The following is a 15,030-nucleotide window of genomic DNA, read 5'->3' on the forward strand; positions in this document are numbered from 1 at the left end:
GTATAATTAGTTTAATACTAAAGGCAGTTTTTTGACATATTGGAACAAATGACACTGTTTTCAAACAGCAACAAGAAAATATCAAAGTAACAAATATTCATATATTTCATTCTGTTGTTACATCTCTTTAAACAACTTATCCAACTCTATAAGTCCCACACATGAGTTTGTCTATTCTCCTGACAACTACAGTTAATCAACTGATGTTACTTTAACACAGTTCTGCAAGAGTAAAGACAAATCATACTATATGCTTGATACCACTAATTACATGTACCTCTAGAAATGGCCAACAGTGTACCCAATATTCATGCATGCCAAAGAGAGACCTACAAGTACACTCAATCTAAAAGACATGCTGTAGCCATGTCTATAAAACTTTACAATGTCCTGTCTTTAAAGTTACATTTAGTTAAGTAAATTATAGTGGAATTGAAATGAATTACAAATTATTTTTTAAATGGATTATGCTGCCTATTAGTGTATGTGAATTATCTCTATCAATCTCTTTCAACACATAACTAAAACACATATGTCAATAAACCTATATAACCAATAGGACTTCCACAATACAGTGCAAATAATATGTCCTCTCAGATGATACAAGTTGATCAACAATAGAAAATGTGTATCCCCTTCAACCTCAGAGAAAATCATAGGCTTTTACACAAACTAATACAGCCATGTGTTTCAAATGTTGTATAAGATCTGGATATAGTACAATAGACTAGTGGTTGTTTACAAGGCAAACAAATGCATGCCTGAACTGAAAAAAAAACCCACTGCAATATCAAAAGCGATGCATGAGCAGAGAAAATAAAGTGCCACTTGTACAAATTGATAAACAAAATAACAACATTCCATCATGGAGAGGGGTTCTGGAATGTCAGGGTGTCCCCGTGGTGTGTATAATGAGTAAAGGGGTGTCCATTATTGGTATTGAGGTGGTTGCTAGTTGACTGGAGAGACACACACCACTCAGTGCAGGGTATTGGTGGGCATGCAGTCACACAAAGCCCTTCTCTCTGCCCTCAATACCAGGGTCTCCGTCTGGGGGGGAGAGAGAGAGAGAAAAGGCAAAGTTAGGAACAATACTGTGAGTGGATTAGGCTCTGCAAACTGGGAGATAGGCCTAAACTCTAATATGACTACTATATTGGAAGCAATTTAACTCAGTACAATTCAAAGCTACACTGAAGGAGCTCTTACCCTAGCATCGAGGTTGAAGGCAGTCTTCTTGAGGTCTTGCAGTGCCCTTTGCATGAATTCAAATGCATGGCAATCCACACAAGGTCGGCCTGCAAAACAATGAGTACAAATTAAATGTGTTGAGGAATTGAGTTATTATGTCTATTACATGAAACGTGAAACAAATACGTGAAAACAAAAATGCTACTGTATGCTACAAGAGGTTTATATGGCAATACATTCATTATTTTATCATAGTATTTAAGTAACAGGCATTGTATGCCATTGATTGATTTTATTTATATGGAATGCAAATCAATACGTCACCAAATGTAATGTAACCTGACTGAAGACATATCGGCTCCTGCGTTCTCCATAATCATCATTATGCACAGCATTATATCATTACATCACAATTTTACATGTATATCTTTATTATTAACCAATCCACATACTTTCAGCGGGGATTACCGTCCCCGTCTCCTGCTCCGCATCAGTTGCCCTAAAACAGAGAAGCTGGACCGCAAGCAAGAGCATCACAGCTTGGAAATAGCCGCGTGATGCCATAATGATACCCGGTTGAATGTCAAGTAGCCTGGGATAAGTAGCCTGCAGAGTGAATTTCATAATATGATTAATTTTTAGCTTGATTATCTAACTAAAGCAAAACAGGCCTATTATTAAGAAAACGCGAATGTATGCTACAGAGATCAAATAGCCCCGAGAGGCAATAAAACTGAGAATACCGTAGGCTCCTATCATTTCTGACACAATGAACGTCTAATGCATCTAGGTTAGGAATGTATGTATGTACAGAAAGACAAATTAAAGGATGTGCATGTACTCACTGTCAGTGATATTTTGAAGAGAACAAAAACAATGTCAGACGCCCACCAGAGAATTCTGTATCATGAATTTGCAGCTAGGGCGCATGCGTATGAAAACCTTATCCTTGTAACGGTTTATTATTGTCCCTCCCAGAGTCCCGTAAAGATATGCAAAAGATTGATATGCATTTATTCATCCCAAATTGAACGTTATCGCCTCTGGTTCGCTGAGAATGGTCACATGTGGTCTATTTAATCGCAATCTCTAGTTTAAACATTTACATCTCTTGATATTTGCATACTGTTAAAGGTATACCAACTTTTGCACAACAATAAACAATAATGTTAAACGTGTATAATAATCCAATAATAATACTACATAACATGTTTAATTTTAAGGGAAAAAAACGTTGCAAAATTTAAATTCATTTTATTTAATTGACATAGCAGATGCCATTTGACCTCGGAATTGCGTGATGAATTCATACAAAGTTTAAACTATATCAAACAAAATCAAACACAACAAATTGACACGACAATACAGAAGTTATGAGTTGGAGTAGGCTACTTAAGTTGTGGCATTTTGCAAAGATCATTTCTGACAGCTCTTTGCCTATCCAAAGACCTGGCCAGCAGAAAGATATTTAACTAGGTCTAAGATATATTCTTCATCAATGTCCAAACGTCTTTGTTCAAAAACACATCTTAGAATGTCTTATTATAATAGATTTGTGGACAGGTAAGTGAGGTCCCCCATCTCCTCCTGACACATGTGGGTGGGTCCTGTAAGTTGTATGTTTTCTTAGGTAGCCTGTTAAAATGCCCGAACTCAAAACACTTCTTTTTCCAAGATGGCGTCGATGAAGGATAGCGACACCGGCCTGTGGCTCCATAATAAACTTGGATCGACAGACGAACTGTGGGCGCCTTCTAGTATTGCTTCACTCCTCACCGTTTCTGTTATCGACAATATACGGTTGTGTTTTTCGAGTTTGTCGCCTCCTGTGAAGCTGAAACTGTTGCTTGGGATGCTGCATCTTCCCAGGCGGACTGTTGATGAGGTGGGTCTGCGAGTTGCAATGCTCGGCTGAGTGACGACGGAGCGCCAGTGTGCTAGCTTGGTATCTATCGTCAGTTAGATGGGATTTTAGCAGTCAGCGAGTTGCCTAGTGTGAATTGCTAGCTAGCTAGCTTCCTGAGCGGGAATTATCTCCTTTTAATTTACGCCATGCCTGCAAGCAAACCCCATTGCCATTACAAAAACCCAGTTATGTAGCTAGCTAGCTGGCCCCGAGTCTATTTTGACAAAGCTAGCCATAGTCATAGAGTCGATTGGCTATTAATTAACCCTGGCTTGCAATAGAAGTGTCGGCTATGCTAGCTGTCACATCATGATTAATTGTTTACCTAACGCACATGTCTAGATGGCTTCCTAAGACCCACCAAGTTGTATTACTGATATATTTAGCAGGCTATCTTGGACACAATCATTGTCAACTTTGTCTGAGAATGAGATGCATTCAAATGCTGAAAACGGAGCAGTCCAAATAATTTGAAATGGCTTGCTTGACAGCTTGTTCTGTTTTGGAGGGCGTAACCAGCGAGCTAGCGAATAGTGTACCCAGGCTTGGTAGGTCACACCTCAGTATATCCTTTGATGCCCCCTCGGTATACCGGGTATGAATATAATATAAGTGATTAAATCTGTTAAGTGCATGCATATGATATAACGTCTGCATCTCCTATCATGTCACTTACGTTTGTCCCTAAAATCTTGGTTCCTTGAAAGTTAGACCTTGTTGTTTTCGACCTTGTTGTTGTTGTTGTTGTTGTTGTTGTTGACTGCCTGCCTGCATCCCCCTGACCTTCGCTGTCCTTTGATTCCCGCAGATGAAGGAGGCTCTGTCAGAGATCATCCAGCTGGCCACGGTGGACTCTGAGCCCTGGGTGCTCATGGTGGCAGACATTCTCAAGTCCTTCCCAGAGACAGGCTCCCTCAACCTGGACCTGGAGGAGCAGAACCCCAATGTCCAGGACATCCTGGGGGAGCTCAGGGAGAAAGGTGAACAACACTAGGGGTTAAAGGACGTCAGAGGTCATCATCGAGTCATAGAGGATAGATTTAGTCCATAGAATCAATGAGCTCCATACTAAATGAGTATGTCAGCAGTGTTGGTTTTGATGCATTTGGCTTCACTAAACCTCTTTATAAGGGTCTATGCTATGATGCTCCCACCCCTATAGGACAGTTGTGTACTTGTAGCAGAGCAGATCAGTGCCTTTATAGAGTACCATTGCTAGAGAGACTCCTTGTGTATTTTTGTCAGCTTCCATACACATTTACTTGTTGCTCACGCCAGCTCTCATCTTCATTTCCCCCTTCAGTGAGTGAGTGCGAAGCGTCGGCCATGCTGCCCCTTGAGTGTCAGTACCTGAACAAGAGCGCCCTGACGACCCTGGTGGGGCCGCTCACGCCCCCCGTCAAACACTTCCAACTTAAGAGGAAGCCCAAGAGCGCCACCCTCAGGGCAGAACTGCTCCAGAAATGTAAGACTCCGCTCTCTCCATCCTATCCACTTTCAGACCACCTGCATGCACTGAGTCTGATCGTGGCTCAGTCTGACAACAACCTCTACCCTGTTACACTTTTAATGTTCATAGATCTGAGGTAGTGGAGATGGCTCCATCTAGTCATCCAGTGGGCTTATGGGACCTGTCTCCCCATATTGCTTAGACCTGTCCTCTTTCCTCAGACCTTCAAGGGGTTGGACTTAGATGAAAGGTTATGGGTTGTTTTTCGGACTGAGCTTGTGTTATGAGTTTGTTCTCCCTTCTGTGTTCTACAGAGGGGAAGTGAATGATCTCTGTCACATTTGAGAATTTTAATATTTCTATGTATTTTTGTTTTTCAGCCACAGAGACGGCTCAGCAGCTGAAGAAGACAGCAGGAGTGCCTTTCCATGCCAAAGGAAGAGGCCTGGTCAAGAAAATTGACACCACCAGTGAGTTTGACACACACACACACTCATTGTCTTAACAAGTCTTACAATACTGCCGGTTGCTAAACTATGCATATGACCCACACACTCGCACTCCACTGGTTTTGGATGTATTATTTGATATGTGTTCTTTTTTATAGCACCTCTCAAGGGGATTCCCAAAGCCCCATTCCGCAGCCCCACCACCCCCAGTATGTTCAGCCCCCCCAGCAACCGCACACCCATCGCCCCAGCACGGACACCCCTACGCAAGGAGAGGGGAGTCAAGGTACGGCCCTATCAACAATACGCCCCATTTCCCTTATCCCTTTTCAAAACATGCAAGCTCCTAACTGATGGGTTAGTTTACATTTACACAATTTACCATATTGGTGGATATTGCTTTGATTTGAAATGATGTTCCACAATTATTGGTTAATCCGTGTGTTTGTGTTGTCCAGTTGTTAGACATATCAGAGTTGGATATGGTTGGAGCTGGCAGGGAGGCAAAGAGGAGAAGAAAGACTTTGGGTAAGTGTCTTTTTCTCTTGCTCCCTCTACCTCTCTCCTGTACTTAACTGTGCTGTAGTTGGTCTTGTTTACTATTCAAAAGGCTTCCACAAGACCACTAATGTTGAGACTGTTGTGGTTATCTGCTAGTGATATTTGCTTTAACATCCATGTCTAGACTGTACCCCACTGAATACTTTTTCTTTATTTCAATAACAATGTTGTGGTTGTTCCACTTCTCTCCTACAGAAACAGAAGCTGGGGAGAAAGCTGCCAAAGAAGAGGCTGTGGTTGAGAATGCCACACCTGACTACGCTGCTGGGCTGGTCTCTACACAGGTAGACATACATACATACATACATACATACATACACATGTACGTACATCCTTCCATCCATCCGTATATACATACATACACACATACATACATTATTCTGTCTCTCTCTCTCACACTAACTCACACACACACTCAGAACCACACACAAACTGACCGCTTACATTTTCTGTTTCAGAAATTGGGGGTCGTGAACAATGAGAGCGCCCTGCCGTCAACAAGTTACTTACCTGCCACACCTAGCATGGTTCCCTCCTCCTCCTACATTCCAAGTTCAGAGGCTCAGCCAGGTGAGACCCTGTTACCTGTCACTGCTCCCAGGGTACCAAACTTTCCATGCAAAGTCTCATCCACTTTTTGTTACAAGGATACACCAGTCTTCTAGAAAGGATAGTCTATGGTGTTGGTAACTGAGTGTTTCCACTCAATGGTCCCTCCTAATGCATTTTATGGATTGCATTGCATCTACATAGTTCTGTGCCTTTCCAATAGCACACGGCTTCACATTGTCAGAAGGAAGGTCACCTGGTAAGCACCCATCTATCTGGCTGTTTGGGTCAGTGAATGCTGGCGTAGTCTCAGTCATTGAGTGTGTATTCATCCCCCTCTCCTCTTCTCCAGCGAATGCGGGTGGTTCGGGGCGAGACGCCCTTCAGTCCGGTCGCCAGCCTGAGGAGTCGGCCACGCCAGGCGCTGCCGCCCTGCAAGGCCAGTTCAAACAGAGGACGCCCATGTATAACGCCAGCACAGCCAGCCCCACGGCGCCTACCTCCCCCAGCACCCCCGCCAGCACCCCAGCCAGCAACGGTCCCCCAGCAGCAGCCCCCGCCACGCTGCCAGAAACCCCAACGCAGCCACCCAGCATGGCCCAACCCACCCCGACGCCCACCCCTACACCCCAGCAACCCCAGCCCAAGAAGAACCTCTCACTCACGGTCAGTCCGCACATCTTCATCACAAAGACCTGTGACTATGTTCTGGATTTGATATGTACAAATTACAGTCAAGTAGTCTATCGATTATTCTCATGATTAATCGAGTAATCAGATAAAAAATAAACATTGAGGTTTTTTATTCTTTATTGAGAGAAGAAAAAGAGGTAGGTCTTTGAGGTTAGAACAATTGACGTGTCTGATTAGAACCCGAAAATGTTTCCTTCCTGTTTTTCAGTATAAAAATAAACTTTGCCTGATTAGAGAAAAATATAAACAAGTGTCATTTTCTGCACTCTCTATAAAAACATACCAGCAACAAATAAATAAATAAATACACAAGGCAGACAATTTTAATTGAGGATTTTTTGTAATAGTTATTCAAGTTTTTGATCAATCGTTTCAGTTGTAGATATAGAATCTATTTATATGTATATAACGCTTGTGTCGTATGCTGAAGGCTGTGAAGGCCTTATTGTATGTAGTATGAAAAAGAGAATGCAGTATGTTACTTAGTATATACAGTAGTACAGTATATGGTTCCAACATGGTGTCCACCCAATCATTTCCAGTACAGTACAGTAGCATACTCAGGGTTTGCATAAGGTCCTCAAAGTCGTCAGTTTTAGAATTTGAACAGCCATTATGAACACTACACTGTTGAGCATTGGTTTAGAGTTTGCAGTAGTATGTTATGCTATGTGGTGTGTAACATCAGTGCCATGTGCTGTGTTTGCTCTCCAGAGAGAACAGATGTACGCTGCCCAGGAGATGTTCAAGACAGCCAACAAGGTCACCCGGCCGGAGAAGGCTCTCATCCTGGGCTTCATGGCTGGATCGCGAGGTACAGTACAGCACTTGTGTTTTCACATACTATAATTCACTTGATAATGCCTAATTTAAAGATTCTACTGTTCTGGTTCTCACACACTCTCACTCTCACTCACTCACTCAGTCATTCCTAAACCCCAGTTCTGACCATTCTACCCCTCCTCAACAGAGAACCCGTGCCCGGAGCAAGGGGACATCATTCAGATCAAGCTGAGCGAACACACAGAGGTCCTTCCCAAGGCAGACGGGACGGGCAGCACCACCATGCTGGTCGACACTGTGTTCGAAATGAACTACTCAACAGGACAATGGACCCGCCTCAAGAAATACAAACCCATCACCAACGCCTCCTGAGATGGTCATGGACCACACACACACACACTTAGTTGCATACATAAATACACTCATATACACATACACACACACACACACACGTGGGCCAAAATCAAGCACGTGAACGGGGCTGGAGAGTGGGAAGGTTGAAGGGTTACAGTGAGTGGGTTAGGGGGCATGGTACCCCCTCTCGAAGTTCCTGCGTTGCCAAAAGGCAGGGACCCTCAAGACTCATTTCTGTTTTTGTCTTTCTTTTACTCTTTTGTTTTTGTTTTGTTTTGTTTAAAAAAAAAAAAAAATCCCCTAAAGATTCCTGAATGTTTGTGGTAAGGGGGTTGTCGTTCTGAGTGTCTGGAAGAGGAGGAGTCTAGACCTTCTGTTGATAGACACCTGTCAAGAGACTTGCTTTATTAAAAGGCATGCCACGTGTCTGAAAAAAAGACAACTGTCCATGTTTTTCATTGTGAGACTGTAAGAATGTGACGTTTGCAGCTTCTTCCTTCTTCAAAAAAGAAAAAGGATGGTTTGTGAAAAAAGAAAAGAAAATCCTATATGCATCGTAAATGTGACCGAGAGGGATGATGCGTATTCTTTATGCTGTCAAGTTCTGTTTTGGAGCGTTCTTTGGAAATGTTTAGTTTTTCATCCTTATCAAGAAGGGAAGAAAAATAAAGCAAAACATGTTCAAACTCCAGAGTGTTCAATTCAGTACAGCTGAATTCCTAATTGACCCCCTAGCCTTTAGTGCATATGGTGTGAGCAATAGGGCACTTGTTTCACGTTAGCGCCTGGATGTTAGTCAGGGTATATATACACTTATGGTTTCAGATCAGGAATGTCTAGGGGGTGGATGGAATTCAGCATCTCTCATCTCTGGCTTTCTGCTGACTATACTTTCTAACACAGGTCATGGACCTGTTCAAACACTAACAATGAATCTTATCATTCCTTGTACTGTTCTGACATGACTGAATTGGAACCTTTCCTTAGACCTGTCCAATCAGGTTTCTACCAAGGAAGGAAGGCTGTATGATCAAAGTATTTGGACAGAAACCTACTACTAGAGAGAAGATCTAGAGACCCATGTTAGAGTCTGCAGAGCAGCAGCTTGTGTGTGTAGCACACTAACTAAGGCTGTAGGCTAACTATGAATCAGCAGTCAGATGCACTCCTTGGAAAAGTAGTTTTTATTGATTGTAGCAGAGAAAAAAATAAAGCCAAGCACCATAGTTGCATGAAAGTATAGATTTCAAGTGTGTCCAGGTACAGTGTGATGAGTTATGTGAGCTCAGTACAGCTCAAAGGTGTTTTTTCAGATTACATTAACCCCTATCCTCATCTTAACTTTAAGGGCTGGACAAAATCCCCAGTCATTTAATCTGCAGGGGTTTGTGGGTTTTGTTTCCAGAGTGTTTTTTTGCAAGGGGGTGAATATGAAATACCAGGTCTCTGACAAGGGGCTGTTTCTATCCACTCCCTCAGCTGGCCCCAGGGTCTCTCCAACCGCCGAAGGCCTTCTCCAGGTAAAGGGCAGTGGCCAGGGGCAGTCTGTCCTGGAGCTTCCCCGCCACCACCTGCACCCCCAGGGGCAGACCCTCCACACTCAGCCCCAGGGGACACTGGGTCACAGGCAGGCCCAGGATGTTCAGGATCCCTTGGGGAGGAAGGAAGTCAAACTGGTTTTGTCCCAATAGTTTTTCCTCTATCCTCGCATTCTTCCTGCTTCCTTCTCAAAAACCTTTCGAGGAGAACATCTAAGGGGAGGCACCTTGGATCTTCACCTCAAATGCATTCTGAGAAGGAAGCGAGGAGGGAGAATGCTAGAAAATAGACTATTGGTGCACACCAGCCAACACACCAGCCAACACACCAGCCAACACACCAGCCAACACACCAGCTAACACACAGGAGAGCTCTGGGTTAGGTATGCTCGCTAGTTGTTGAGTTTTATGCCAATCTATCCCACTGACGTCAATAAGTGATTTGCCTGAACGTTTGAGTAAAGCATGTAAGTATATCCCAAATTCATGTCACGTATGTGTTTGTATGTGTTTGAATAAACAAATAAAGATTTCACCCACAGTCATAGATGTATCGGTATATAGAATGTATTATAAGATAGGCTAAAACAAGACTAGAATAGTACTTTATTTGTCCATCTGTTACACAACTGATATGTGTCCTCTGCTGTCTGTCCCCTCTCTGTCGTACCAGTGTAAGCGAAGTTGAAGGGGGTGAAGAGCGGATGGTGGTGTTTGGGGGCCAGGTGTGGGTGGGTGGGGTACAACAGCACTCCGTCTGTCCCCAGCAGCTCCTCCACCTCCTGCTGTAGCTTCTCCTTCTGCTCCAGGATGAATGGGGAGGGCTTGGATCCATGGGACATCTCTACCAGAGCCAGGCCTGAAACCAACCAGCAGATAGGGTGAGTATAGGATCCGTAATCCAAGGTAATTTATACTTGACTCAGTCTCAATCATCAGACCAACAATAGGGTCATTTCGCAGATGCTTCTATCACTCATTACGTTTTCAGACTATTGTTTGTGTCAACCCCAATAATAATGTGTTGGTTATCATTCATAATTGCTGCTGGATCTATACTGGAGAGGAAAATATGACAAGATTATCTGAGCTAGCCCAGTACGGTTCGGGTTGGCACAATAAAAGTTGACTCATGATCAATATATAGGTGGCCCATATAAGAATCAAACCCACAATGCTGACTTTGCAAGTCAAGTACAAGGCTTCTATCCACTGAGCCATTTAACCATATCACCTTTGATAACACATTACTAGAACGTACTCAATCTGTTGAAGAATCATGATGAGTGGCTACTAAAGATCTCAAATAATGAGAGTTGACTATATCAATTGATCAAATATGTCTTGATTACATACACGATCTAATCTTTAGTCAGACAATATGCATATATGCTGTTACCAATGGCAGCCATGGTGTGAGAGGACCTTCCCAACATCCACTTGGCCAGCTCCCATAGTGGCCACACCGGCTTCCCAGGTTCTCCCATCAGCTCAGCAAAGGCTTGGGGGGGCTGGAACACACACACATGCACGCACGCACGCACGCACGCACGCACACACACACACACACACACACACACACACACACACACACACAGAGAGACAGAGACAGACAGACAGACAGAAGTCAGCTTCATTACTTCACTGCAGTTCCATAGTCTAACAGACAATATAATATGTGTGACATGTACAGTACAGTCATGTTCACACACTCATATACAAACACAGTTTGACCCACCTTGCCCTCTTTGTCTGGGAGGCCCATAAACGTATCCCAGATCTGAAAGCTGTATTTGAGACCAGGCAGACACAGCTCCTGAACTCTGATCCCCAGGTCAGCCTCCAAACACTCAACCACCTATTAAAATAGTGTTAAAACCATTAGTGGTTTTGGTGGGCTGGTGCTGACTGGTAAGGAGTACCCAACACCTCTCATGACTCCCTGCTTGAGTACCAGCAACGTTTATAGAATACTTACTCTAGAATACAAATCTGATATGCAGAATTTGCTGGGTACTGGCGCCTTTTTCCTATAGATTCAGATGTGTACGTTTCTATGAAGTGTCTATGTATTTCCCTTACCCTCCTCTGGGCCTGAATGAGTTGTTTGTCGACCGGGGACACGAGTGGAGAGCCACTGTCATGAGGGATGGTGAAGAACCTCAGCTTCCTGAGGTCCACCTCCCTGGATAAGGAGAGCCTGCAGTCAAACACAAACATAAACAACTCAACAGGCCTGCTGATGCGTGCTCAGAGGGTTGTGGCAGTCATATGGCAAGTTTAATACTGCTGTGTGTAGTAGATAGAGCTTGTAGCTTGAACTTATTTTTATTATTGTTGTGTAGATGAAGATGGTTTGAGTGGGGGCGCTTAGTGGCGTAGTACACTAATGCGCTTACCACGTAATCGCAAGGTCCCTGGTTCGATTCCGACCCTCGACCTATCTTGCATGTCATCCCTCCTCTCTCTCCCATCCTTCCTGTCAATCTCTACTGTCTCTATCCCAATAAAGCAGAAATGCTCTAAAAACATATTTAAAAAATAATAAGATAGTTTGTGTGTCTCCGTATGGTTGTGCATGAAATGTTTGTTCTTGTGCATGTTGATCTGAGCATACTGAACGTCTCTCTCTCTCTCTCTCTCTCAATCCCACTCATTGAAACAGATCACAAGCACATGGGTGACAGTCGATGATGGATTGTGTGTGTGTGTGTGTGTGTGTGTGTGTGTGTGTGTGTGTGTGTGTGTGTGTCTCTGAGTTATATACTTGTGAGAGTTGGGCCCAGCCATAATCCTGAGCATGGGCAGTAGGTCCTCAGCGTAGCGACACATGGGGCCAGTACTCAGGAAGTCTTCATGGAGACCAGAGGCAGGGGGGTACTGACACTCATTAGACACTACACCTGCAACAAGATAACATACATACACACACACGCTCATACACACATTATAAACACTTGCATGCACATACAATACCAATACACACACAGAGGGGGTATTCTCACCTGGAGTGGTTTTATGGCCAAATATTCCATTGAAGAAGCAAGGCATACGGATACTTCCACCAATGTCCGATCCCACCCCTATCACTGCTCCTCCACCCCCCAGTATGCTCCCCTCTCCCCCTGGGGATGAGAGAATGAAGGAGGGAGAGGACAGCATGTGAGCAGAGCGGAGCAGTCAAAATGAATAAATTACTTTTAGGTCAAAGGGGATTTTATCTCTTCCGTCACACTAATGCACTTGATGTTTCTACCCTGTTCAAATCAAATCCTCAGCATCTGTCTCTTCTCAACTTTAAGGTCACAAAGTAACAAAACAGTCACTAGAAATGACTGGCGGCATTTAGCTGTGTTGTTACAACAGCATAACTGTAATTCCTTTGTAGTACCAGTGTTACTATGTTATGTGTAGCATGTTGTCTATGTGTAACTGACACCTCATAATAGACCTGAGCTTCCGCCTGGTATTCTCTCAAGGTTGTAAGGGTTGTTGGTGATGCCGTATAGGTGGTTGTGGGACTCGGACCACATGCAGAGCTCGCTGGAGTTGGTGACACCCAGAGGGATGGCCCCCGCCCTCTTCAGCAGGGCCACAGGGGGAGCGTCCATCATAGCCAACACTCCACGCCGGGACAGCAGACCAGTGGAGTTAGGCATACCTGAGGGGGGGAGAGAGAGAGGGGGGGGGTAATGTAAAGGTTAATCTAAAGTTTAGTAAAATATAGAGAAACTGAAAGATTTCCACTAAGCTAAAGCCTGGGGCCATCCTTGGATGTACAGTAGGCAGTAGAGAGAAATGAAGGTGGAGATTGCGGACTGTGGATAGAGGAGATTGCAGACTGTGGTTAGAGGGTTTGAGTACCCTGGAGAGCAAAGGCCTCTTTGACAGAGAGGGGGACCCCCAAAAGAGGCAGTCTGTCCTCCAACACCTCCTCTCCCATCATCTCATCCTCGATCAGCTTATCCACCTGAGCTGCCTCCTGCAGCGCTGCAGAAAACCTGGAGACAGAGAGAGAGAGGGAGGGAGAGAGGGGGGGGAGAAGTAAGAGAGAGAGAGAAAAGGGGTAGAGTGAATAAAGGCAGTAAAAATAGAGCAAGAGTGTGTCAGGGAAAGGAAAAAAAGAAAATGGGTGTGAATAAATAGAAGAGGGGTAAAGAAAGGCTTGGAAAGATTTAGCCAGTTGTGGTATTCAATCAGTGTTCCAACCAGTAAAGGACATGGACTTGCCTGTCCTTCACCATGGCGTTGAGCAAAGGGTTCACCTCCTGGATCCTGTCAATGTAGGCCTGCACTACCTCCACGCTCGACACCTGCACCAAGAGAGTTAATGTGTGTGTGTCTGTGTGTGTGTGTGTGTGTGTGTGTGTGTGTGTGTGTGTGTGTGTGTGTGTGTGTGTGTGTGTGTGTGTGTGTGTGTGTGTGGTCAGAGATCTATAGTACAGATTTCTAACCAGACAGATATCATATATATATATATACTGTATATTTCTGCGTATGGATGATTCATACGCAAAAAAAACCTGAGGAAAATCTTGTTTGGTGAGGTGCTGGCTGGCATGCAGTAATTCAAAGAAAAGTAGAAAACACTCTACTCTGCTGCAATAGTAAATTATTTGCCATTGTTTCTTCAGGTCTTTTATGATGACTCATAAACAACAAATCAGGGCAGGGCTAGAGTGAGTCAAAGGTGAAAATTGTTTCTCTGGCTATTGGTTACTCTGTGCATAAGGTAAAATGTGCTGTAATAACAGTGTCAGCCAAACAAACAGACTAGGAGTCTATAAAGGTTTTAGGCACTGCAAGGCCCATACTCCCCTCTGACTGCAACACACACACACACACACACACACACACACACACACACACACACACACACACACACACACAGCGGGCAAAGGAACACTCTCAGGTTAAATATAAGTACTGACTTCCCTCCGGCGAATCTTCTGAGCCAACTGCATAGCTGACAGTGTCAGCAGAGGATTGGTGACGGGTGGAAGTTTTGTGGATCCACCGGACCGTTGGGACGCGAGTAGCCGGAAGAGCGCAAACAGGATCCCCATGCACGCACTTAGGATCCATGCCTGCACCCGTTCAAGGAGGGTCAGCGCCATGTCCCGTCTGCTCTAGCTATCACCGGCTGCTTCGCTCCTGTTGACAGGCAACGGGGACACAGTCGACACCTACAGTGACATATCTCCCAGCATGCAATGGATTGTAATCTATTTATGGATTGCAGCGCAGTTCAAAATCATCCTCGCTATCAGGTCATTCGTGTTAAACTTTAAAGTCGCTGTGTGTGAGAGCAATCATCAGTTAAAATGTTGTGCTGGCAGAGTTAATGGTTACCCTTTATTGTTTGAGGCCCACTTAATTTGCGTAGGTGTTATAGGCGTCATAAATTCCCATTTTATCGTCAACTAGGAAACTTCGTTGTATCCTCATGTGCTCAATAAGGAGGCCATAATTAAAGCATTGAAAAAAAAACTTGAATGTAGAACCTAGCCATACGTGTATATACATAAAACAACCACTTTTACAACACCCAATCAA

General features: G+C 44.1%; 3 protein-coding genes across 3 annotated transcripts; 1 reads left to right on the forward strand and 2 right to left on the reverse strand.

Moving 5' to 3' along the window:
- Nucleotides 1-2,088, reverse strand: nicol1 (NELL2 interacting cell ontogeny regulator 1). The gene is made up of 4 exons (XM_083683406.1): nt 2,037-2,088; nt 1,644-1,797; nt 1,210-1,298; nt 1-1,050 (listed from the first exon to the last, which is right to left on the reverse strand). The coding sequence occupies exons 2-4, from the start codon at nt 1,753-1,755 to the stop codon at nt 979-981; spliced, it is 273 nt and encodes a 90-aa protein (XP_083539532.1). The 5' UTR covers nt 1,756-1,797; nt 2,037-2,088; the 3' UTR covers nt 1-978.
- A 743-nt stretch (nt 2,089-2,831) lies between these two features.
- Nucleotides 2,832-8,207, forward strand: nelfa (negative elongation factor complex member A). Its single transcript, XM_083695838.1, has 11 exons — nt 2,832-3,076; nt 3,906-4,077; nt 4,401-4,562; nt 4,928-5,017; nt 5,155-5,282; nt 5,455-5,524; nt 5,753-5,841; nt 6,016-6,127; nt 6,459-6,772; nt 7,514-7,613; nt 7,770-8,207. The coding sequence occupies exons 1-11, from the start codon at nt 2,867-2,869 to the stop codon at nt 7,952-7,954; spliced, it is 1,632 nt and encodes a 543-aa protein (XP_083551964.1). The 5' UTR covers nt 2,832-2,866; the 3' UTR covers nt 7,955-8,207.
- Nucleotides 8,208-9,051: 844 nt separating this feature from the next.
- On the reverse strand, nt 9,052-14,633 carry faah2b (fatty acid amide hydrolase 2b). The gene is made up of 11 exons (XM_083681674.1): nt 14,406-14,633; nt 13,705-13,787; nt 13,339-13,475; nt 12,926-13,135; nt 12,480-12,599; nt 12,242-12,377; nt 11,557-11,674; nt 11,213-11,332; nt 10,874-10,985; nt 10,145-10,333; nt 9,052-9,587 (listed from the first exon to the last, which is right to left on the reverse strand). The coding sequence occupies exons 1-11, from the start codon at nt 14,589-14,591 to the stop codon at nt 9,412-9,414; spliced, it is 1,587 nt and encodes a 528-aa protein (XP_083537800.1). The 5' UTR covers nt 14,592-14,633; the 3' UTR covers nt 9,052-9,411.
- Nucleotides 14,634-15,030: the final 397 nt, after the last annotated feature.

This window comes from Argentina silus (genome assembly GCF_951799395.1).
Source record: "Argentina silus genome assembly, chromosome: 1".
Lineage (NCBI taxonomy): Eukaryota > Metazoa > Chordata > Actinopteri > Argentiniformes > Argentinidae > Argentina > Argentina silus.